The sequence below is a fragment of the Phocoena phocoena genome, chromosome 7 (genome assembly GCF_963924675.1).
Source record: "Phocoena phocoena chromosome 7, mPhoPho1.1, whole genome shotgun sequence".
Taxonomy (NCBI): Eukaryota; Metazoa; Chordata; class Mammalia; order Artiodactyla; family Phocoenidae; genus Phocoena; species Phocoena phocoena.
In genome coordinates this window covers 45,259,149-45,285,949 of record NC_089225.1, presented here as the reverse complement: position 1 = coordinate 45,285,949, position 26,801 = coordinate 45,259,149, and the positions used below count along the sequence as shown (strand labels likewise).

Below are 26,801 nucleotides of genomic sequence, written 5' to 3'. Positions count from 1 at the left end.
TTAACTAGCAGGAGACATACGAGATGACAGAAATTTCCCTGCTAGTTCTAGATTTTAGGTATGTGCATAGAATGTATGCTACTGCAGGAAAAAAGCATAAAAACTGCCAGCCTATGACAAAGGAATATAAACCACAAGTTTGATATCTTTTTTATTTCAGAGATAATAGCTAAATATTAGTAAATATTAGTAAATACATTTAATCTCATCAAAGTTTAAAAAATACTCCAAATCTTATTTCTCAATGTGTATGTTAATTTGTTAAAATGAAACAACACATTAAATGTGTATACTTTCAAGGCAGTAACTGAAAACCTGAAAAATGCATAGGTATTATTATTTAAAAATTAAACTGAGAGGTTTGGTTTGGGTTATTTTGAATAACTTGAAGCCTTTAAACAAAGCTTAAAATTTTATTTGCTTCATCTACCTACCTACCTACCTATCCATCTAAAGCCTGAGCATGAATTATAGTCTAACTACTGGAAATTTCATAAATTAAATAATTTTTATAATTCTGTTATCAACTATAATCTTTTTCTGTCTAAACACTTAGATTTCTTTAGTTTAGTCCAGTTATCACTGCCTTTCAGAAGAAGGTGATGGGCTTAGATTTCAAAATGACTTTCATTAACTCAAATACTATTACATAAGAAGAATCAGTAAATTTAGGGTTTGAAAGGGCATCTCTTATTTTCTCATTGATATCTAAAACAATACTAGTCCACAGAAGACAATTTTCAGGTACAGGACTTTACATTCAGCCAGAAAGTGAATATGTGTCCTAAAAGGATACCAAAGAATTTGCTAGGATTTTCCCCCCTCCAAGACAAAATAGTATAAAGTTAGGATTTAGAATTCCCATATATGTGTGGAAGTTTTATGAATGCTATTTTTTATGATAATTTTTCTCATCAATATGCCACAATTCTTTTGAACATACATATTTTTGCCTATTTCTTTATATTACCTTCACTATGCCCACTCATCACTGTCCGAACTAATATATTCCATAAGTAAATGTCATCACAATTTTTAATCACATCTGTTAATATCTAAATAACTTTGAGAAATTAAGATGATTATCCAAAAAGAGACATTTATTAACTTAAAACTTTATTATATTCAGGGTAAATTATTCAAAAACTAATGAAAATTGGACACTATTATTATTAATTGAGACATGTTCATGACTATTTGAATGTAAACATTTGAGAAACCTAACATCATCCTTATATATTTACCATATATTTTAATTTTTCCAACCTTTTAAACTCAAAGAGTTCACCATCTTAAATCCAAAATTCCAATATTTGTTATACATCTTATCAATTAAAGTGCATATTATATAGTATTCATATCAGCAACTGCTTGAGTTAATTTTCCTTTGAGTCATGAATTCATTTTTCCCTCTGGACCTCCATGTAGGGATCATATATAAGTTAGATAAAAAGTTATTATAGGCCATGTACTTTTCCAAGGCAAATCATAAAAGATTTGGGCAAGCACAGGAGAAAACTGAGAGTAATTCAAGCAATCTCTAACTAGAAAATGGAAGCTCTGCTTTTCCGCTTGTTACACAAAAACTTTTCCACCAAGTCCACTGCGAAACTGGCAGAGTCATTTTCCTCATCATAAAGTTAGGAGGAGAGCATGAGACTATGTCAGAATTACTGTTTTCCACTTTAAGTAGTGTCAGTATCATTAAAGCATCTCAGTATTGAAAGACAACCATAAATATGTTCTCAAAAAATCTATTAAAATTATATTAATTCAAGTCCTTACTTACAGTTTTCTTCCTTTTTAAATAAATTACATATATAAGTATTATAAAACAGCAGCTTTTAAATTTCTATTTAGCCAAATTCAAATCAATAGGAGAATAAGATACCACTGAAGCATATCAGTATTTGCTACTGCTTAATCCACTGAAAATCATGTGTAATAGAAGGAAACTGGGATGAAGACATGGAGGTACATTACTATTAACCTAGAGACCAAGCTGGTTTACACTACCTCAGAAACCTTCAACGCATTTAGAGTACCCAAAGGGTAGGAGATGAGGGAGGTACAGAGATGAGATGAGCCTGTTAGAGACAGACACAAGACAGAGCAAAATAAAGAAATATAAAAATGAATGACAAAGTTACATACATGTGTAACAATACATTTATTCATGGGAATAGAAAACAAGAAGAAAGAAAGGCTAAATATTTAGAAAACGTTGATTAGGTCAGCTATACTTCAAAAACATGAAAGTATGCACACAATTAAAGTTGGAGAAAAACTGGTATGCCTGAAAATAATTAATGTAAGATAAGAAATAACAAATTTAAACACATCATACTAGAAATATTTTTGCTGTTAAGACTTAGTCTTGAGATTCCAAAACTCAGTAGCAACAATACAGTCTCTCAACAGACCCACCAGCTGTGACAACAATGTCATCCTGATTTTTTTTTGGAACAATGGAAAACACCTTTATTATATAATGTTTAATTCTATCATCTACATGAGTTTTTAAATGTTTTCTTTCAAGTAATTCTAAGAATTATTATTTGAGCTTTCTTTTCTTAGAGATAAAACATTATAAGGAATACTTTTTAAACTCTTGATATCTTATTTATGAGACCACAGTATTTAAAAAATAAGACAGCATATAAATATCTAAACACGCATAAAACATTGTACATCTGAAAATAAAAAAGTACCGCATTTGTAAAAAGACGCAATTATAAAGCCATAAAACTGATTTTCAAAAGCCATAAATAAAAATCATTCACAATACAGAAGTGTACATTACTTTAAGGGCTAAAATCTATGCAGGCCTAAAGAGTCAAGTCATCCCATCCTTCCAAATCTAAATGTTCTCCAGTAACCTGTAGTTTTGAAAGTAAGTCAGAGACCTTCTGCTCTGTAACTCCTTTTAAGATCCTAAATAAAAGGGACAACTGGAAAGTACTCAGAATAGGTGAGAGAAAAGATATGTGAAGGAAAAGAAATAGAGTTAGAATTATTACTAAAGGAAACAGTGGAATGAAGACACCCTACACCTAAGGAAACTGAGTCTTAAGTTATTTTTTTTAATGTAAAGGTTATCAAAAGTATAATAATATTTTAGAATAGACTTGTAAGCCAAAGTCTCAAATAAAATTGAATGTATGACCTAAATGATGAATACAAATACTGGTATATCTTGCTTTCTAGATCATTAAAAACAAAAGTCTTATTTGTATTTTAGAAAGTCCTTCTAGTTTCAAGAAATTATTCAAATATTCTTGATATATTTAAGTAGTTTCCACAACATCCTTTTCAGAGTTCTAATGTTAAAGAAGATATGATTTTTCTATTATTTTTTTGCTGTTGCTTTGCCAAATGTAGCTATCACTTTTTATTGAAACATCAGAATCAGACACTTAATTCTCACAGTTTTGATGCTTAATGAAACGTGAAAGTTAAACACAGCATGGTGGCATTAAAAACGCCTGGTGAATCCATAGCATCTGGCATCTTAGCCCTTAAGAGAATGTGCAGTACACCAAGAAAAAAATTATACAAAGTAGTTAAGCTAGCGTATTTGGAGGAGTGATTGACAAATTATCACAAAGCACTAAAAATGTAATGAACAAAATAGTGCAGATGGAGGAGAGAAGCAAGAAAATCACTATCTTGTAAATCTAATCTATAAAATGGGAAAGAACCCCATTTGGTCTTCAGATTGAAATATCTGAATGTTTAACCCTTGGGACTACTACCAAGGTAGCATGTTCAAGGAACAGGTCAACTAAGGCAGTAGAAACTTTATTCTATATGACTCTTTTAGAGTTCTGTATATAAGCATCAGTTTGTTTTCTGAGGGAATTTCAATTGTTTCATTTCTAAAGTAAAAGGTATATTAAACAAGAGGGGGTTTATTTCCATCCCTATGCTTGGCAAGGAAAATGTTTTCTGTTTTCAAGTCTCTAGAAGATACTCACTCTATTTAATTCCTAATCTATAATCTTAATTTTAAAACAGGTCAGTTTTTGCCTGATATACTCTACTGAAGAGTTTCTTTTTTTAATAATGAGAATATTATTTTTACCATTTTGGATGTATTGAAATCCTTCTGTATCTCTCTGTAGTACTGCACAAAAAGATTAAATCTCTACTGCATATTTTGAAGCAGAATGTCAAATCTATATTTACAGCTATGAATTTTGATTTGTTTGTTTATCTAGAGTTTATCAGTTGTTAGAGTTCATAAGTAGATTGAGAACCTTAGTAATAAAGGTCTTTCACACTTCTTTTCACTTCTGGATAGGAGATTTATTTCTAAATTGGTGAAGTCTATTCACATTTTCAGAATTCTTAACACACATAATTATGCAAAGTGTTTGAGGAAGCAAAACAGAGTCACAAGGAGGTGTTATAAGCCCAGGCTTAGGAAACCACTTCTACAATACTTAATTGGATATATGAATCTTATTAGAAACGTTTCCAAGTTTTTATTACCTTAATGTATGCCTCAAAAGGATCTGTATGTGTTCAGATAAAGGCTGATTGTACAGATGGTGACAGAATCATTTCAGAACTACTCATATTCTAGTTTTCAGAAAAACGAAGCAATTGCCTGAATAAGACAAAAAGTAGGCTCTCAGAAAAACTCTGGGGACTTCCCTGGTAGTGCAGTGGTTAAGAATCTGTCTGCCAATGCAGGGGACACGGGTTCAAGCCCTGGTCCGGGAAGATCCCACATGCCACGGAACAGCTAAGCCCCTGCACCACAACTACTGAGTCTGCGCTCTAGAGCCCGCAAGCCACAACTACTGAGCCTTCGTGCCACGACTACTGAGGCCCGCGTGCCTAGAGCCCATGCTCTGCAACAAGAGAAGCCACCGCAATGAGAAGCACGTGCACCGCAAGGAAGAGTAGCCCCCACTCATGGCAACTAGAGAAAGCCCGCGTGCAGCAACGAAGACCCAGTGCGGCCAAAAATAAATTAAATAAATAAATTAAAAAAAAAAAAAGAAAACCTCTGTATGTATATGTATCTATATGTGGACTTTACGATTTAAAGCTATAATTCTGTCACCTCTTCTTATGTTTAATGAAAGTTTAGAGCTGTAACAAACAGTGTGTCCAGGTCTACATGACATTACAAAAAATAATTCATCCAGTGAATTCAGTACCCTCTTCCCTCCAAAAACATAATGCAATAAAATCATTTGATAGTAAATGTTATCCCCAGTGAAGTTTGAGATATACAGCTAGTTCACAACCCAAAATCCTTGCATCTTTGAATAAACACATAACATTCTCATAGACATATATTTTATGGTCTGATTTCCAGTAAAGGTAAATGAAATAAAGGCAGAAGTTTATTTTTATAAAATGTGCTTGCATTCATAGAGATTTAGTTAATGAGAATATTTTAATAAGTTGTTTAGAATCACATAGACATAAGTCCATAGTCAAAATTCGTAAATATCTTAATCTGTTTTCTTAATATCATCATATCAAATACATGCTAGTATTGTAAGCATAATAAAAGTACTATATTTATAATAAGTTTCAGAATATAAAAGCTTCATTTTATCATTTTCATATATAACATATTTTAAAGCAAATTGTGATTTAGAATATGAATATATTTTAAATATATGATGTAATTCAAAGCAAGTTATAAATCCTCAGAATATCCAGTGGGATCTACAAATACAAGTTGGTATATACTGTAAAGCACTCATAACACTTTTATTGAACTTAATATGTGCACAACTACAGAGTCTTCGATATAACAACGATTTACACATTCAGTCATTGAAGGTTTTTTAAAAAAATCAAATGAGTATTTCAAAAATTATTTAGAACTAGTTCTGTGTTCTGAGACAACAGTACATCTAACCATCATTATTGATTTATTAAAGTATTTGTTCTACTTGTGTATATTTGATTCAGTAGTATGAAAACTGGTAAAAATTCCCATTAAAGCAGAATCTGAAAAAAACCTCATTTTCATGCATTTGTATATAAAGCATCTCTGAAGCTTTTGAAAATAGGAGTGAAATTACATAAAGTCCATGCTGTCAATACACATGCTTAGTCTATTTGTGGAAATTGGAGTCTTTCTAGTAAAACATTTGAAATTACTTTTCATTAATTTGTATCCTTTAAAACTGGGAACTTTTATAGCTAGCGGAAGTATAACCAATTCATATCATCCTTATGATAACTTCATTTTCCTTCACAAGACTGATGGAAAGGATGAATGATAAGAGATTTCTAAGCAATTTCCTTAATGTAAAAGATGAAGGGTCAAATGGATGCAAAGAGAGAACAAAATACAGAAGAAAGGATAAAACAATTAGAAACACTGTTTTTGCTTCATGATTGCCAAGAAGTAAGTCATGAATGACTGCTAGAAAACAATGGTTGTTTTCTATCAATTCCTATCAATGGTTGTTTACTATCAAATGATAGTGGCTCATCTATGTTGGTGAGCCAAGATGGTAAGTGCGGACGCTCCATGGACATTGATGGTGTAGTACTGCAAAGAGCGACGAGCCCATGAACTAGAAATCAGGCTTAATATAAGTAGAGACACAAGTAATGCACGAGCTGCTCTTTTCAACTGTAATCTAGAAAGGGATTTGTTGACCATGAGCAACATGAAGCCAATATCTTTTTTTCCACAATCACTAAATGTTGATCATTATTCATTTTAACTAAAAGACCTTACGTCAAAGCATTGCATTACATTCTCAAGCTATGAGACAAAGACTAGAGCCTTATTTGTGATGCAATTGACACTCAGTTTATGTTTGCTACATTTGAGTGTATAACTTCTTATTAGATAAAATTTCCCTTGCATTCTTTCATGAGCCTTTCAGGAAACTTTAAATCTTTGTTAATAAAATTTCTACAGTTTGATGCCTGATAATAAAACAATACATGAATATGAAAAGAAACAATTCTACCACAACAATCTGAATTTCAATAGATCATTTTCAAGTAAAACATATTTTAAAGGACTTTGATATTTCAGACAACTATAATAAACGATAAGAGTACAATAAAGAAATACTTACCATTTTTATCCATGGAATTTGGTTCTGATTGTTTCTTGCCAATATCAGCAAAGGAGCGAACAATGGGAATCCTATTGGTGAGTTTTTTCTGATTCTGGTGGTGATGCTGTTTCATCAGTGCCTCATGGACCCTGTGGCGTACATCATCATTGAGCTGACCTGAGCTCACTTGTTGATCAAGGACCATATCTGAAGAGTGAAGGTAGAAAGAAAATGAGCACAGCTTTCCTGTAATGTTCCAGTAGTGAACCACTGAGTCCAAATATGCATACCCTAGATAATATTATTCCTCTTAAAATAGGAATGAATTCCTTTAAAAAATCTCTAAGTATGGTCTTAGAAACAGAAGTTTGTCTTTCTTTGTAGAAATGCTACACAAGAAAGATTTGGGAAAATAAACCATTCATTTTTAAATATGTAATGATCTTATGGAGTTTTATTTTTCAAACAGGAATAGTTGTATCGAGAACAAAGTGCTTTATGTTCTCCATTATTCACACTGACGAGAGGGAATAGTATCAGGAGTAATATAAATATGATTAGCATGTTTAAAATTAAAATGTCTCATACATATATTTTAATATGGTTTTCCTCCCTTTTCCTAGTAGAGAATAATTTCCATGTTTCTTCCTTAAGTCCATCGGTTAAAATCTGATGCAAGGAGGCTTAGGCAACTACCTAGCTGGTTGCATTTGGAGAGTAAACAATTCTTTCACATTAATATAAAGTCAGTCCTCTCAAACCTTCCTTGATAATGTGTTTATATTTTAGAAAACCTTCTATACCCATAAAACAAAGAATAAAAGGTGAGATTTCAGCAGGCTATAACTAAGCAGATGGATATTTACCATACGTGTCAGAAATGCCTAGAAAATGAGTAGATGAGTTCTTGGTAATATAAAGATCACCTCAATAAACCTCAGTGTAATTAATCTGCTTTCATATGATCAAATATTAACTCTATTTGATTTTCTGAGGTGCTAACTCCTTATGTAAAGCAGATTACAATGCATTGTCTCCCGCTGCCCCACTGAGTACACTGAAGATTTGAAAATTAGCAGAATCCTCCTTTCCAAATAATGTTTTCCTTCAGTGTGAAAAGGAAACGACTGGGGAAACAGACTTGGATCACTGTCCCACATTCCAGCTGTGTGGCCTTGTAAAGTTGAATAGTCGCAGTGTCCTTATTTCTAAGACAGAGGTAATAGCTATCTCATAACAGCATTGTTGCCAGGACATAAGGCACCTAATGCACTGATTGGAATATTGAGGCCCTCAGTAAATATTTCCCAGAACAAGATTTTCTTTGCGATTTCCTTTAAGTAGGTTATGGGCCCATGGTTTAAATTTTTTGCTTGTTTTAAATCATTTATCTGTATTTTATAATAGTGTATCAAGCAGAGGCAAAGTTGGATTTATCAATAACAGAAAACCCAAATCAAACTATCTAAAACAATAAATTTCACTGGCTTACCTAGCAGAAAAATCAAAGTTAGGTTGGATTTAACTCCATTTCTCTGTGATTTTGTCAGCTTCCCCCTCCTCGAGGTGTGAGCTTTAACTTCAGGCTATTTTCCTTATGGTCATAAGGTGGGTGCCAGCAGCAACAAGGAGATACACATCTTTGTTCATATCAGAGATTCTTTGCCTTTTTGTGACTTTTTCTTAAAAGAAAAGTCCTTTTTCCCCTACCCAGGAACAATTCTAAGCTCAACTGACATAGTCCTGTCCATGCTGAGCCAATCACTGACAAAGAAGATGGGATCCCCAGTTGGCTTAGACTAATCAAGAACTGCCCTTCACTGTGGAGTCATTTCTCTAAACCAGAGGTAGACAAACCTTTTGTGTAATGGGCCAGATAATAAATATTTTAGGCTTTGCAGGCCATACAATCTCTGCCACAACTACTCAACTCCATTTTTATAGCATGAAAGTAGCCATAGACAACACGTACACAAATTACCATAATTGTGTTTCAATAAAACTTTTTATGGATACTAAAATTAGAATTTCATATAATTTTCATGTTGCAAAATATTGATTTTCTTTTTATTATTTTTCAGTCATATAAAATATAATAACCATTCTTAGCTCACATGCCTAACAAAATCAGGCAGTGGCCATATTTGCATATAGAGCATAATTTGCCAACTTTGTTCTATCACTTGGCTGTTTACAATGGAAAGAGGTAGAATGAATGTCTGGGAGTCAGCCATAATGTCCACTATAATTACCTCCAAAGTCTCTTCCGGTTCTGAAAATGTATGATAGTACAGAATATTTAAACTTATATCTCAGTTTTTTTGAGATCAGTAGTTATAAAACCCTTGGATTAATTTGAAATAAAGGAAATGATAAATTGTCCACATACATGACTTTACACTGCAACCTTGCTAAGATGGAAAAATGTATATAAAATATGCATTATATACTTCATGATAGGAGCTGTAAAGTAGATTATTCAGACACCAAAAGGATACCATCATGCAGCAGTTTCATCTGTAAACCATGATATGTATCCCCAGTTCAATATTCTAATCGGAATAAAAAGTAATCATGTAATAAAACATGCACATGGTTATAGTTTTTCATTCTTATCAAAGCACAATCTTTCCAGGCCTAAGCACTACGAAAAATAAGTCACTAGCTTCAAAGTTTTTCAGAGATAACGTCTTTATATAAAACAGTTACATAAGATAAATAGAAAAGAACACTCGTCTGCTCGTTAGTCGCAGAAATACATAGCAAACTCCTCTAAGGTATAACATGACCAAGCAATGTCTTAATGAACTGGAAAAGTTAATCAACTTGCTTAAGAATATAACTTATGCTAAGGTGAAATTTAAGTATCAAAGCGAGTGTGATTCACTAATTATTTACATTGTGCTCTTCGCCACTATAATATAAATTAGTATTAACCTTGAAAAGTAAGAAAGGATAATGGGCCATAATGGCTTTAGGCCCGGAGTCAAGACCAACAATCTCAGCAGACTATGATGCCTAAATAATACAGTCCAGCCTGCCAAAGCTCAATGCCAGGATCTGGGTGATAAGAGAAGAAGCAAGAAGAAAAGGGATAAATTGGTCACAGTCTGCTAGCACTAAACAGGCTCCAGAAAAACTAGCAGTATTTGTGTAGAAAAACCTCAGAAAGTGAAAAAATACTTTTCATCTTAATCAGGCAATTATTTTGTCATGATCAATCCATTTGACTATTGAATGAAAGCCTCTAGAGACCATGAGATTTTACAGACTCTATATAAATCTCCGCTTCTTTAAAGATGATCGTATAATTGCTTTGTCTTAAAAATCCATTGTCTTCAAAGATGCTGGGGGAGAAGTGGGCAATAGGGGGTTCTAAATTTTACAGTTTGGTTGACACTACTAACAGAAGTGTATGTAATAAAAATGTAAATTACCATAAGAAAACTTACTTTCCAGACCAAGGATGGTAATAGCATAGGCATTAAAATATATATATATGGCTATTAACATACTCCCAAATCTTCAGATTATATTCAGTGGAGCAAACTGTGGATTTTTCCTTTGATGAAAGATTTTAAACAGCAAGAGTTGTTTTAATGAGTTGAGAACTATGATTGTTAATCTGTCCATGGTACTAACTTTGGTTTGGTTTTAGTATCTTACCCTCATTGACAGCAATAGGTTAAAGTAGACACACTATAGAGGTAATATTTCCATTATTAATCTTTACAGTGCTGAATTTAAGAGATTAACATAAACCGTAAAATTTCCTATAATTTATATGAATATAATTGAGAAGCATTTTTAATACAATTAATCTCCATATCAGAATAAATCAGGATAAGAAAATATATCTGGAGAATTTTGGATTTGAAAAGTTAAGTAATATTTTGAAGGAAGAAGTTTAAATTTATTCTGAGTTCCTTAAAACATTGGGAAATAGACACTTTTAAATTAACTTTATCCAAAAGAAAATCCTACTTTAATTACACCAGAAATTCTTGACAGACCTGCCAGATACAAATGGGATTTTCTCCTGCTAAGTCTACAAAAATCTCTTTAAAGAATTATTTAAGAGTCTATTAAAAACATATCAGAACATTGATATAAAAATCCTTGACCATTCTAAAACAATATCTGGGTCATATTCCTCTACTAGGAAATGTCTAGAAAACATTAAGCTGCAGAGCCTGTGCATTTGCAAAGGACTAGGGCTTAGAGCCCTTAAAGATAAACTATTATATCTAGCTTTTGCAAAACAGAAACTGCGACTAATACATTAGCAACTGCCTAACATATATAAAAGTATGATAAATAAGAGGTGAAGAAAAAGTTCCAAATCTTAAAGTTAATCACTATGGTCCCAAATTATCATGAAATAGAAAAAAACAAAATTTATGATTATAGATTAATCAAAAGAAATTATTCCCATCTCTGCAAGTGCTACCTGTAATGTATCACTTTCTATTTATCTGTTTATAAAATGTAGGAAATAGTCTCTTCCCTACCTCAAGGTTTCTGTGATAATAAAATATAGTGATGGATGTGAAAATACAAAGTTAGAAGTCTTCAAAATGTAAAACATTTACTACAAACTTCATAATACAGCTAAATTGTCACAAAGTAAAAATATCAATAAGTAAACAATAAAAATAATTACAAGCTATCAGAGAAAATTTATTAATGAGATTTTATTGAGGGCAGAAATAAATACCTTTGGATTAAATACACCAAATTAAAATTACTCAAAGAGAGAGAATCTCTTCTCATTAATGATTGAAAAGGAACCTAAGGAAACAATGATCAACACAGGTACTTGTAATCCTATTTTTCTACGTGGTGTTAACTAAACTACTGACCTTTTCTGAATGGCAGTTTACACTGTTGTACACTGAAAATGGGACATTAAAAAAGTTGGTCTACTTTGGAGGCAGAAAAATACAGACTAATTATAAAAGAAGAAAGAATACTAAAAACCTATTTGGGATATTGAGACTTCCACTGAACTACTTTCATTTGTAAGAATAGACTTAGAAAATGTAATTTGCTTTAAAAAGCTAGATTCAACAGAGCTAACAACCTGTACATATTCTACAGAGTTGAGCTTGGGGAAGAGGGCAGGTTTAGGGAAAGGAAGCATAAGTTTAGACAACAAAACCAAGCTAAAGTGATAAACAACAGAGTTTTAGTCAAATTATAACAGGAGAATATTTCCTGGTAGAAATAAATTCCTAAAGAAAGCATTAGAAATTACATGTTTTAAGAAATTTAAAGCCTGGTAAAACTATGAAGAGAATTTTCTGAGGCTAATTTTGCCTGGTTGAGGAATTTGACAGCTTCATTACATACAGCCAATCCAAAACTCATTTGAATTAATCCATTTTCACAGGTAATGCCATCACTGACATAAGTAGCAGAAATAAACTCCTTATTTTGGGCAAGACCTTTAACCTTCTGAGTCACTTTATTTATGAAGGATAACAATAATAATACTAAGCCCCAAGTTTGTTTTGAATATCAAAAAGATAGTTGTAGAATTACTAAAAAGAGCTTCCTAAACTGCAAAGTACTAGGAAGAACCCAGCCATTTCATTCATAATTAAAACATAAAAATTTTTATTGGGTATCAGCAATACCCCATAATGTAAAGCTAGGAAATTGAATTGGATGGCTACTATACCAGCGTTCTCAGGAAGTTTGCTAATTTCCATGTTAGTCATTTCTTTAAGTCTTGATTTAGTGTGACCTGTTACTGTATCCTGTGTTCTTCCGAAAAGTATACTGTATTTAACTTTATATCATCGTTTAGGCTCTAGTTCTGTATTTAAAATGTAATCTCTTTATAAGTGTTGTATGAAACTGAGGGGAGGAAAGCTCATCTTTCCTGTTTGTTTTGTGTGTGTTTTTTTTTTGTTTGTGCTTAATATTGTGAGCCAAAATATCTCTCCATGCTTACTTTTTTTTTCACACATATTGCAATGTATGTATGCCTATCAGCACCAACAGCCAAATAAATAATTTTAAAGGAATTAACAACAACCACTTCAAGCCATCTCTTTCTTCAGACAGTAGTTGTAGTGTAATAGAAGGAACATGGAGCTTAAAGTCAGAGGCCCTTAAATGGAACTGGAACCATGAAAGTTTCAGAATTTCTATTTTCTTATTGAAATATGGGAATGCACTTACTTTATGAGGTTATTCTGAAGATTAAATTAGATACATTATTTTTCAAATACAATATTTTCTCGTTTACGTGATCCAAAAACACACAGAGTGTTTTGGGGTTTTTTCCCATCTCTACAATATAATTAAGACACTGAAGTCTCTCTGAAGTCTTTCTACTCCACAAATAAATTCCACATGGAACTGCTTTTATGTTTTTCTGAACTAGGAATTTTTAAAACTGCCTGAGTCCTAGCTTTGTTTTTATTTTTAAAAATCTCCAGTAACCATTTCGTTTATACCCTTTCAAAACTCATTTCTGGGGCTTCCCTGGTGGCGCAGTGGTTGAGAGTCTGCCTGCCGATTCAGGGGACGCGGGTTCGTGCCCCGGTCTGGGAAGGTCCCACATGCCGCGGAGTGGCTGGGCCCGTGAGCCATGGACGCTGAGCCTGCGCGTCCGGAGCCTGCGCTCCGCAACAGGAGAGGCCACAACAGTGAGAGGCCCGCGTACCGCAAAAAAAAAAAAAAAAAAAAAAAAAAAAAACAAACTCATTTCTGTGTTTTTTTTGTATTATTTTGTTTTTACTAAAATGTTTGTCTTCCAGCTGAAAAGATATAGGAGTTCTTTGCTTTTATTTGCAGAATAACAGTAAGATGCTTCCTAAATATAACTGCTTGTGTGATATAGCCATAATAGACTTCTAGTACAAATCATTCATCCCAGATGCAAGCCATAGTTTCAATTATAAACTAATCTAAACTTCATCACTTGGCCTCCTCTGGAATTCAAGATTTTTAATTCAGTTTAAAATAAATGGCCATACCTTTCTGTTCTATCCTAAGCTAACATTTTTCCTAATTGCTGAAACTTTTTCATTTGGCTATTTCATGTATTTGAATATTGAAAAAAATCAGTCTCTAGCTTTATGGATTTTTCCTTCAATTTTCTAATGGTGACAGTCTAATTACATATGATGATGAAAAACAATATATGCTAAATGGAAACCAAGGTATATAGATTCTTGTCCTAGACTTGCCACTGGCATGTTAGACCATATTTCTTTGAGATTCAACTTCTTTTATCTTAAATGAGGTGGTAAAACAAAGTTATTTTTGAGGTCTCATACACTGATCATGAGAATTACTTTCCTAAAGGTCACACGTGTATAGAATTATAAGAAAAAGGGAATTAAAAAAATCAGCTGTACCCATAAGTGTGAAATAGACTAAGGAGAAAAAAGGATGTACCTGCAATTTCTTCTAAAGTGTTGGCATGCATGTCCAGCAACACAGTTCCATTCAGAATACAACTTCTCAACTCAAACAAGCTGTGCAGTGAAAGAGTAGCCACATAAGGCTTGCTCCACCTTTCCCCTCCATCTTCCACATCTTCTTCAAACTTCAACCACCTATTCAAATAAATATTATAATTTTTTTTAAATTTGTAACACGTTTTTATTTCACCACTACCCTGCTATAAAATTATTCTTAAAACAAAACACATTAAAAGAAGGCCATTCCAAGATGAAAAAAAAAGAAAGGGGGGTGAATTTTAGCCATAAGTATAAAACAAATGATTTTACTACCGTAAAGACACTGATATTTATGGCAAAAATATTTCCATAGAACATGCATTGCATTCACTTTAAGAGATCTCCCTTCAGGCATTAAGTTACCTAATTTTGAATTTTTCCCAAGTTACAAATAAATATTATTATCAGCACATTGAATATTACATTGTAGATGAATGAACCTTTATCCCAACAATAAAAGGTAGAAGTATAAAGCTATTCACATTACTTCTTGGTTTCAAGGATTTCAGAAGTAAGTAAAAGCCAGCCCAAGTCATCTGGTTTATTTCATTTTAATTCCATTTAACAAACATTCTTTCTGTCATTGAAAGATATGTTTAAAACAAACAAAAACTCAGGTTTTTAATTAATCTTTCTAGCACTGAAAAAATATATCAATATAAACGTTCAGTCAGTGGTCACAGGGAATCTGTTGTAGAACTAATAAAGAGAGTACACTACATGGAAAGATAACGGTGGTTAAAAAATGCAAAAGAAAATGAAAGAGTACTCATTTTTCTTTTAGTGGGAGGTCTTAAAACAATATTTGAATCTCTTGACAATTTTGCCCTTTGATTTTTAGGGAAGCTAGTATAATTTGGGGACTATTCCATAGGAAAAATACTTATTAGCCCTGTTTGGATGAAATCTAGTGATTGTAGTCACTTCCTAGGGACTAAATCTATGAGAACTGAGCTCAGCCCCCATTCCCTGAGTGTTCCTGCCAGGGCCGGAGAATAGAAGAACATTGATAACACGGTGCCAAATGGGAGACCACTGCCTTCTTGGAGTGAAATGAGTAGTAATATCTGAGATTGTTTCTAACTAAGATAAATGGAAGGGATAAAGAGAAATCGATGATTTTACTGCTCTGGCACTAGCACTAAATCTCTTATTCTTTTAGGGACTTGCTTTTTAATCTTAGTAGATAGCCATATTAATTCCACCATTTCTAATGAAGCCTAGCCTAAATGCCTCTCCTCTCTCCGTCCCCCACCATTTTCCTATTTTCTCTCCTTGTCACTTTTGCGCTAACTTCCTCTCTCCATGCAATATCACTCAAACTTCCTATCTATATGATATTTTATTGCTGTTTTGTGTAATCAAATGATACAACTCCAACTCCAACAGAGGACATCTTGTATAGTTAAGAACCAGTGTATCGGCCAGCTAAAAAACCTAAGCAAAAGGGCTAGTCAGAAAGATTTGTGTGTAGAGTTCCAAGAACGATAAAGACAGCTATGGATCTGTCCTCAGAGTTCAAGGATGAAAACGTCAGGAAGTAAAAAGGAAACTAGTAGGGAAGAACAGTTATGCCTGCCAAAAATTTACAGTCCTATGTTTATGCCTATCATAAGTTTAGAGAATGCTTGAAGGTTGAAACAACTAATATTTAAGCACAAATCACTGACAGTATCTCTTCAAATGGTGACAATTTTATAGAGTATTTTTGTCTACACAGTTGGGAATTTTTTCATATTAGTGAATCTTAACGATTTTCAGCCCTTTACAGGGCCATAATGCATCACAGATCATGGGATGGTCATTAATACTGCTCACCAACTATAACTAGTTCTCCCTCTCTTCTTAGTAAAGAGTAGGATATCACTACCTGGCTTTCTTTTAACTGGGTGAGGCCACTGTTGACAAAGAATCGTGAGCAGAAATTCTCTGTGCCACTTCCAGACTGGAGTTTTTCATTGCTAGGATGAGACCCTCTGGAGCTCTTTTTCCGTCTGTGGCCACCAGCTATGTTCAAGATGTAGGCGGTTCTATCATCCAGAGTCTCCGAGTAACGACTAGAGCAGTGGTGCAGAGCTTCTACTGATTCATGATGGACATGTATCATGAACCATAAATAAACCTTTGTGGTTTTAAGCATTTGAAATTACAGGATATTTTTTCTAGCATAATATAGCCTATCCTAACTGATACAAATTTTAGCAATTCATACCAGCATCAAGTTCCTAATTAGAATTAATGGTGAGAGTGAATATACTTTTGATAAATATAATAATCTAGTATTTCTTGCCAGGTATAAAAGTAAGGACATGGTAACGTGAATGTCAATATCTCCAAGGATCAACCTCTTGACAGACATTTTGAAATGGGATAGTACTGTGGAAAGTGTATTGGACTAGTTGGGAATAAAAAGAAATCTAGGTTTGGGGCCCTATTCTATATCTAAATTGCTGTGTGACCAAGGGAAAGTCTTGCAACTTCTCTGGGCCACAGTTTTCTCATCTGTAAAATGATAAGACAAATTCAACACATTCAAAACTTGTCCAGGATCACCTAGTCACTAACCTTGTCAAACCAGATCAACTCCAACTGTTCTTGTTTTTCTCCAGAGTCTGTGCCCATTTTTTACCATAATACAATTACTTCAGTTGGATTTATGGACTTTTTTAGCTAAGATATCTTATGCTAAAGCCTATAGTGAAAACAACAGATTTAACATTTAATTTTCCTTCTTGTCTGGAACAAATCTCAAGTTGAAAAATGTTCTGTGTTCTCTCCCTCTCATCTTATGTTATCCACAGAAGGTGTACCAAGAGAGTGGATACAACTTTTATTAAATCTTCTGTCACCTTATATACTACTCACATATGATGTGGTTTTTCAGACAAAAAGAATAAAAGAAGGGAGTCTTTACAGCATCACTTATGCTGGTGTTATTTTGACTGAAGAACCTTGTTAGATTTGAAATCTAGTTTCCAGTCTGTTGTGTGGTAAAGAAGAGTTAGGGTCATAAAAGGGTGTAATTTTGTTTGGGGGACTATAGATTTCTCTTTTCTGGAGCTCTGGTACTTTCTGTCATCTTTCTATACAGAATTGCTACTAAAATGTTGTATTTAAAATTTTCACTCAAGGAATCCTGAAAAGAGTGTTGATACATTACTAAAAAAAACATATTGTTTCTTAATTACTTAAGTATAAATCTATAGACTGACCCATACAATAATATTGTTTGTAAGTTGTAATAACGCTAATAATAAATTCATTTTTAAATATCCATGGGCTTCTTGATCTATGCAAAATGATCCAACCTCTTCTTCTAAGGGGATTTATAGTTAAATTTTACTTCCAGATAACAGTGAAAATAATTAAATAAGTAAAGAAGCATCTACATCATTTTATCTTGGTTCCTTTGAAAGGGAATATTTAGATTAAGAATCTTGAGAAGATATGGGGGGGGGTGTACGTGTGTTTGTGTGTGTGTAAAAACCACCACCATAATCAAGATACAAAACTGTTCCATCACCACAAGTGAGCTTCCTTTATATTCCCAATCTTCACCCTGTTTCTTTCCCCAGGTAATCATTAATCTGTTCTTCATCACTATAGTTTTGTCATTTTGAGGATGTTATGTAAATAGAATCATATAGTTTGCAACTTTTTGAGCTAGACATTTTTTCACTAAAACACAATGCCCTTGAGATCCATCCAAGTTGTTGTATATATCAATAGTTTGTTCCTTTTTATTGTTGAAAAGTATTCCACTGTATGGATGTACCAAAGTTTATTTAACCATTCACCCACTGAAGGATATCTGAGTTGTTTATAGGTTTTTGCAATTACAAATGAAGCTGCTATGAACATTCATGTAGAGGTTTTGTGTGAAAATAAGTTTTCATTTCTCTAGGATAAATGCCCAAGACTGTGATTGCTGAGTCATATTTACTAGTAATGCATACTTAGTTTTATAAGAAGCTATCAAACTGTTTTCTAGAGCAGTGCTACCATCTTACATTCACACCAGCAATAGCTGAGAGATCCAGTGTCTCTATATCTTCACCAGCATTTGCTATTGTGACTTTTTTTTTTACTTTATTCTATTAGGTGTGCAGTGGTATCTCATAGGGGTTTTAATTTACATTTCCCTAATGACTAATGATGTTGAACACCATTTTATGTGAACACCTTTTTTTGGCCCATTTTTCCAATTGATTTGTTTTCATACTGTTGAACATTTAGAGTTCTTTACATATTCTAGATATAATATTTTTGTCAAATATATGGTTTCCGAATATTTTCTCCGTGTCTGTAGTTTGTCTTCATCCTCTAACAGGATTTTGCACAGCAAAAAGTTTTTAATTCTGGTGAAGTCCAATTTAAGAATATTTTCTTTTCTTCTTTTATTCAAAAGATTGTGCTTTTGGTATCATGCCTAAAAACTCATCTTCTAGCCCTAGGTCCTGAAGATTTTCTCTTATGTTTTCTCCAACATTTGTATAGCTTTATGTTTTACATTTAGATTTATGATTAATTTTGAATTAATTTTTGTATACACTGTGAAGTTTAGATTGAAGTTAATATTTTTTACCTCTATGTAGATCTCTAATTGTTCCAGTACCATTTGTTGAAAAGACAATTCTTCCTTCACCTTTGTCAAAAATCAGCTAGCTGCACTTGGGTTAGTTTTTCTTAGTTCTCTATTCTGTTCCATTGAACTACTTGTCTATCTGAGAAGACATTTTAAAAACAAAAACTCCTTCCTTTAGAATAATTTCTTTCAAACTGGGGGCTTGATCTTTTAGACCAAGAATGGAGACTCTTGTGAGTTCCAAGCAGTTTGGATGGCCAAATATAAGTTATATGCATGGATGGTTTGATATAAGCATAGGTTTTATGAGTATTACAGGAGGAAACATAAGATACTTTCCATAAAAAGGAACCCACAAGTTACAAATATCAAGTTACTAAACATTTCAAGATTCAGTGTTTTATGCCAACTCCAGAATGATGCCAAAAGCTTTAAAAGATATTTAAATGAATATATTTTAAAGATACATAAGTATATCTCTCTTTTCTGTTTTTCATTCCATTTCATACTCCAAAGATAGAAATTAGCAGGTCTAAGAACACACCAAATCCTGTTTTAAGATTTGTAGTCACTGAATATACTGTCAGTTACAAAATGCCTGGTTGCAGTTAATGACCTAAAGTGCTGCAATTTATTCCAGTTTTCAAATAAACTCAGCTGACATTTGTTTGAATAGCAAACCAAAGCAAACAAGAGTCTCACAGGCATGAATGAGATGTGACGGACAATGAAAAAAAAAGAAATTGTAGGCCAACTGCATGACATTTTCTATGGGGGAGGGGTGGATTTAAGCTCTGTTGAGATTATTTTCATTTCCTTCAGTATGTCTGTGTCTGTTTTCATCCATAATTAACACATTGGAATCTCTTTCTACTAAGCAGCAACAACATAAAATAGGTGTTTCCTGAACTCTTTGAGGATTAAGTTGATGATAATCTCCTCTACAATACTCATATTAGAAATCTACAAAATAAAATTCTTCTGCAAATTAGAGATAGATGAGTTCTATAGAATTTAACTCTTTCTGTTTATTTCATTCTCACTAATTTAGTTTAACTTTTCTAATAATTTTTATTCTCTGATTCTACCCAAAAAGGGAGTAAAGGAGTTACCATATCATCCAAAATGACAGTCTTGGGGGAAGTCATGAATTCTCAAGAGAAAACATCCTTTTTGGGTAGAGTTAAGGATATGGAGGGTGAAGGGGGAACATGGTTAGAGTGGGGGCTGGAGATTAACATATGTAATCATAAAGTACCTATTTCAAGAGGAAAGGGGTATTAAAATGTATCCGCACTTAGAGTTTATTGACATTAGCTGTTCTTAATTCATGTTATTTTCACATCTCACATTGCACTGAAAAATCCTGATGACTTGACCCTTTACCAATTTTAAATATCAAATACCTTCACATCATCAATAAAATTGTTTTGATGTAAAAATTTTTTCCACATTACCAAGTATGTATCAGAGGCCTAACTGCTATCCCTTTCTTTGCCTCTGATGAGCTCATTTGTGGGAAGCATTTCTAAAGGGCAACCACAGTGAGTCAAGCATGTTGTCTCCACGACTGCACAGCTGTGGTATCTTTGGGTATTTTTCTATTAATAACATTATATGTTATTTATAAGCAGGACATTGTAATTGTGTTGATTTCATTAGCTCTGTCATATGGCTTCCTCTAGGGTTTTTTAAAAGGAAACAGCTGGTTTTCACAAACATTTATTAAATAATTATTATTCAAAAATTTAGCTTCAAAACCTAAAACTTTCCTTAAGTTTTACTTGGCAACAACAGTGGGCATGAATTATTCAAGATGTGATATGTGGCAGGTGCAATGCGCTGATAAAATATCCTTCTTATTTCTATTATTAGGGTAGAAAATTATTAATCCCCCTGGAATACTAATCAAAAGAAAGAAGTACTTCAAATGGTTATGATTTATTAGAATTAAATTGTATTTGAAAAATCAGATGGAATCATGAATTAACTAAACTTAGTTTTGTTAGATGAACTAGGGCATCAAGAACAAAATTACTTCCACCACTTTAGAACCTACTCCATTTCCTTTTTTTTTTTTCTCGGTACGCGGGCCTCTCACTGTTGTGGCCTCTCCCGTTGCGGAGCACAGGCTCCGGACGCGCAGGCTCAGCGGCCATGGCTCACGGGCCCAGCCCCTCCGCGTCATGTGGGATCTTCCCGGACCGGGGCACGAACCCGCGTTCCCTGCATCGGCAGGCGGACTCTCAACCACGGCGCCACCAGGGAAGCCCCCTACTCCATTTCTAAGTCCTCAGTAAACATGTTCTGTTCTTCCCTGACGTGTTGTGTCTCAGCCAAAATTCATCTACTCTCCTCTTCAATGTCTGTTACTATTTTGATTGTTCATCAGATGTCTCCCGAACCTCAAATACCTGCACTGTGCATAAGGTTCCAGAAGCAGGGCTAAGAACACAGGTCCTATCTAACAACATTAGAGAATATTAATAAGTAACTGGGTCATCTCTCTCATTCTTTATAAATAAACAGCAACATATTTTGATGGCTTAGGATAAACATGTTGTTCAAGTTAATCCATTAGAGCATGATAAAATTCTACCTGCTCAATTGTGACAAGAAAAGAGTTAGATTCTAGCATTGCTCTGCTATCTCCTAGCTTGATGAGAGTGGGAAAGTTACAAGGAAGTTACTGCTTAAAAGGAATAGATCACCATTTGATCTGGAAGGTGAAAAATCACCAACCATTTTCATAATAAGGGAGTTACTCCTGTCAAAACGCATATTCCGATCTTACTTCTCAGCTCTGTTCTGAGGGATGAGAGTGAAGAAAGAAATATAAAAGAAATGCTTCCAAAAAGTACTTCTCAGCAATTGATTAAAGAGATTCTAACCAGAGCTGTATAGTCATCATAACCACCAGATCTCCTTCCTTCAAGTCAGCCAGGAACACCTGTTTCTTAACACCAGCTGAAGACGGATGCCTCTAGCCTTAAACAGGGAGGTTTGCACTTCAAATTCCTTATCAACAACTCTTTAATCATGAAAGAGCAAAACGTATAACACTAATTGGTGGAGAATATTATCATATATTGTTTTTCTGTCATCAAAGAAGATGAGCACACATATTATATCCTTGAAAATAATACTTGGTTTTTGATGCAGTTGGAAGAAAAAAATTAGGTAGATGGTTCTTAATCTCAAAATTTGCCAGGTCATATGAAAACTGTTTCAAATTTAGTTCTATATTTAAAATATTATAATAGCATCAGAAAGAATTTAATTTATGTAGTTTTTTCATTAAAAAAGGTAATTCACACAGAAAAACATACCACCAGTTTAAGGCATTAAAAAACAGAAGTAAAAATATGAATGACTTGAAATAAAACAGGTAAAGGCAGTGAACAGTTAGTTCTCAGGAAAAAAATAAAAACATATGAAAAAATGTTCAATCTCACTAATAATTAGAGAAATACAAATTAAAGCACTGAGATTTATTTTGCATCTACAAAATTAGCCAAAATTTTTACAAGTTTGATGATTTTGTGTGGCAAAGGTTTGGGGGAAATAAGCATTCTCATACATTGTTGAGGGAAGTATAAATTACCAAAACATTTTATGAAGGCAATTTTGCAATATCTATAAAAGTAAAAAAAAGTTTGCTCTCTTTGACACATAAATTCCACCGCTAAAAATTCACCCTACATGAATACCTACAAAATAATCCCAAAATATATGTGTAAATGATTATTGCAGCAATGTTTACAGCAAAAAAAAACCCACAAAGCAATCTAAATCCCTATCAAGACTGGCTAAATAAATGAAAGTTCATCCATAACTAAATGTGATGCAGTCATTAAAGAGATTAAAAAGATTGAGTAATCTGTATTGATAATATGGAAAATGATCCGAATATATTAAATGAAAAAAGCAAGGCATGAACGCAGTATATAATACCTCTTATGTAAATATAAAAAGGGCATACATTTACATGCAGATCTAGGCATTAAAATTTTTATGAAAAGATGTACAAGAAGCAATTAATAGTGATTACCTTTGAGAAGTACTATGAACAAGAGTAGAGCAATGTTCTTGCTTTTTTACCTTTCTATGATTTTTGAATTTTAAATATCAGCAGTTAATTTTTTTAATGTTAACAGAGATGAACTAGGTGAAAGCCATTTTTATCTTCTTCTATTTACTTTTAGTATATTTTAAATAAAAGAGAGCTACAAAGACCACTTAAATTATATCAAACAAGAATTAACCAAGCCAGTATTAGTTATAATATTATCATGATTGAACATTTAATTCCACACTACCTCTGGCTAGAGTTAAGGCAATGATTAAATGCTAGACCTAAGACTCTATTCCTAAGGTCTACTGAATCTACATTTCAACAAGATCCCTGGTGATATGTATTCACATTAAAATTTCGGAAGCAGCAGGTAAAAGACAACCCTAGGCGTGCCCACAGTTCCTAGTGCACACCTGTATCACAGCATTCATTATACAGTACTTACAACTTTGTTTACTTATCTAAATCCCGCATTAGAGGTGAGGTTGTTAAAAGCAAGATCTAAGATGTTTTTTTCTTTTTTTCTTGTTTTTGGTGTGGCTTGTGGGATCTTAGTTCCTCAACCAGGGACTGAACTCGGGCTCTCGACAGTGAAAGCACAGTCCTAACCACTGGACTGCCAGGGAACTCCCTAAGACTTTTGTTGTTGTTGTTCTATATCCATTGCACCTGGCACACAATAGACCATAAATGTTTGTTAAATAAATGAGTAAATAAGTAAGAAAGGATGACAGCAATTCATCAATTACATGGCAATATGGAAATATTAATTACAAATGACAGAAAAAGTAATTTCTTAAAAATTATTTTTAAAAACCACTATGTTTAAATGTATATATATCCTAGAAACACATTACAAAATATTTTTACCCTCAACAAATAGTAAATAAATTCAGGACTCCAACTAAAGTCTCTTATAATGTTTGCCCTTTCTTTTAAAAAGTCCCGTATAATATCACCAGTTGGGGCACAACCTAGCAGTTGAAAAGACAGAAATAAATTACTGTTAGATATCTACTGTTTTCCTGATGACACGCAAATTATGCTACTGTTTAAGACTGCGTCTGCTGCTGGCTCTGCATCACTGTTTACTATAATTACAGCCTTCGGGTTTCATCCTGACCCATATCCCATTATAGGATATGCCCAGGCCAGATGAGCAATTTCAGAAAGCAGCAGCACTGATGGATGTTTGCAAAATTGTGGCATTAGATATCTCTCTTTCTAATAGCATGAAAGTTCTTTAGTATACCCTCATCCTTCAACAAAAAAATCCTCACCTGGCTGTTTCTCGCCATTCAGCATCCTCACCTTCACGCCAGCAAATCTCATCCAGTTCCGTAAAAAGGTCATGAGGAATGTGTTCCTCATCGTCATCCTCGGTTCCAAGAATAAACTGTACCCGCTGTGATGGGGTGTCTATGGAAATCAGAGACATGAACATGCATTATCATGACTTGGAGCTTGAAATGTCCCGGTCACCGCCTTCAACACCACTCCAAACTCACATCTCCCCTGCCCCCCACACTGCAGCATGCAGCTAGAGTAGACTTGGGAAATTAAGACTAAATTTGGCATTATATTAAGTCTAGTATAATGTGGGATCATAAATATGTAAAATGTAAATATGTAATGTATCTATATTATCAAAGATAAAATCAAATGTGATGATTATTTTGGATTACATATAACATCATGGAAACTATTTCTACATCTCTCTTATACACACACACATTTTCTTTCATCACATATGCTACATTTTATGGTAATATTCATAAGAGTAGACTATGATAAAATTCACTTATACTAAAACTGTGCTGAATATAATTCACCAAAGAACTCCCTTGTGATGCTTCTTTGTAGTCACAACCTTATCCCTCTCCTAACCCCTGGCAACCACTAATCTGGTCCCTATTGCTATAGTTTTGCCTTTTCCACAATGCCATATAAATGGAAACATACAATGTATAGTTTTTTGAGACTGTTGTTATTCAGTTATCATAATGCCTTTGAGATTTTGAGATTTATCTGTGTCACTGAATGTATCAGTAATTCCTTCTTTTTATTGCTGAGTAATAGTCCATTGCAGGAATGTACCATAGTTTTCTTATCCATTCATTTACTGAAGGGTATTTAGTTTACAATTTTTTCAATTATGAATAGAAGTGCCATAAGTATTCTTGTACAGGTTTTTGTGTGAACCTAAGTTTTTATTCTCTAGGGCAAATACCTAGGAGTAGGATTGCTGGGTTACCTGGTAAATGTGTTATTCAATGAATACATTTGTGATGAAAATTATAAAACTTTATTGAATGATGTAAAAGTAGACCTAAATAAATGAGTAAGTTTATATTAATGGGAAAACCCAATGGTGGAAAACCATCTTATAAATTCAAAGTTATTCCAATAAAACATCTGGTACTTTCAAACATTTTTTAAAACACAAAAGAATGAGTAAATCAGTAACAAGCAACAGTGATTACTGAAATCTATAATATTAAATACTTTGTGAAAATAAACCAATTAATCAGTAACTTAAAGGGTTAGGCTATAATTAAGTCACGACTGAGGATTTCAGAAGTCAAAAGTGGAAAATACACATATTACATAAAACATAATATAGTGTCATACTTTCTGTTCAGTATATGTTTGTGATGGGGCCCTAGCCTCTGCCTATGTTATTAGCCTTACCTTCTGCCACTCTTACCCTTGCAATTCCATTCTGAGTACCTTAGCCTTCTTTCAGATTTTTAAAAATACCATGCTCCTTCCCACTTCAGGACCATCGCACATACTGTTTCCTCTAGATCTCCCATATATCTTTCAGCACCTACTTCACTGTAATATGCTTCAGCAAGCCTACCTAATCAGCCTCATGAAACACAAACACACATATAAGCGCACTCATATGCAATAATTAAGTCAGACACCTGTTATCTCAACTCATAGCACTTTATACTTCTCCTTGCTATACTTACCTCAATTGTCATTTAAAATTTACTGCTCAATAACAAACTAAATACTTTAAATAGAAAATTTTTCCAGCTGTCAGAATTAGTCTCTTAGAAGGAGATAGGATCTAGTCCCTAAAGAAGAAATTATGCACGCAAAAATACTTTTCAAATTATAAAGCATTATATAAATATTATTAATGATGACTGATGCTGATGCTAGTGGTAGTGGGGATGGTTACAATGAAAATATAGGCCTGTCAAATAGAGAGGTTTAGAATTAAAGCGCGGAGAATGAGAAAATAACAGTGCCGTTAATTAAAAGAGGGTTGTAACATGGGTAAGCCTTGAAGGCACTAAGTGAAATAAGACAGCGAAAGGTAAATACTATATGACCTCACTTACATGTGGAATCTAAAAAAAAAGACAAGATGAAACAAAACAAAAACACCAAACTCATGGAAAAAGGGATCAGATTTGTGCTTACCAGCTTTGGCGGGGGAGGGGGGCGGGGAACTGGAGGAAAATGGTCAAAAGGTATAAACTTCCAGTTATAAGATAAGTAAGTACTAGGGCTGTAATGTACAACATAATGACTATAGTTAACACTGCTGTATGATATATAGGAAAGTTGTGAGTAGATCCTAAGAGTACTCATCT

At 33.5% G+C, this 26,801-nt stretch overlaps 1 protein-coding gene across 4 annotated transcripts in view; it reads right to left on the bottom strand.

The window, feature by feature from the left end:
• Positions 1-26,801, bottom strand: part of SLC4A10 (solute carrier family 4 member 10) — a 221,952-nt gene that overhangs the window by 117,587 nt on the left and 77,564 nt on the right. For all 4 annotated transcript variants that reach the window (XM_065881067.1, XM_065881068.1, XM_065881069.1 and 1 more), the window contains exons 4-6: positions 24,471-24,609; positions 14,466-14,626; positions 7,071-7,259 (exon numbers count right to left, since the gene is read on the bottom strand). In XM_065881067.1, the coding sequence (XP_065737139.1) occupies positions 7,071-7,259; positions 14,466-14,626; positions 24,471-24,609 (489 nt within the window). The remainder of the gene's footprint in view (positions 1-7,070; positions 7,260-14,465; positions 14,627-24,470; positions 24,610-26,801) is intronic.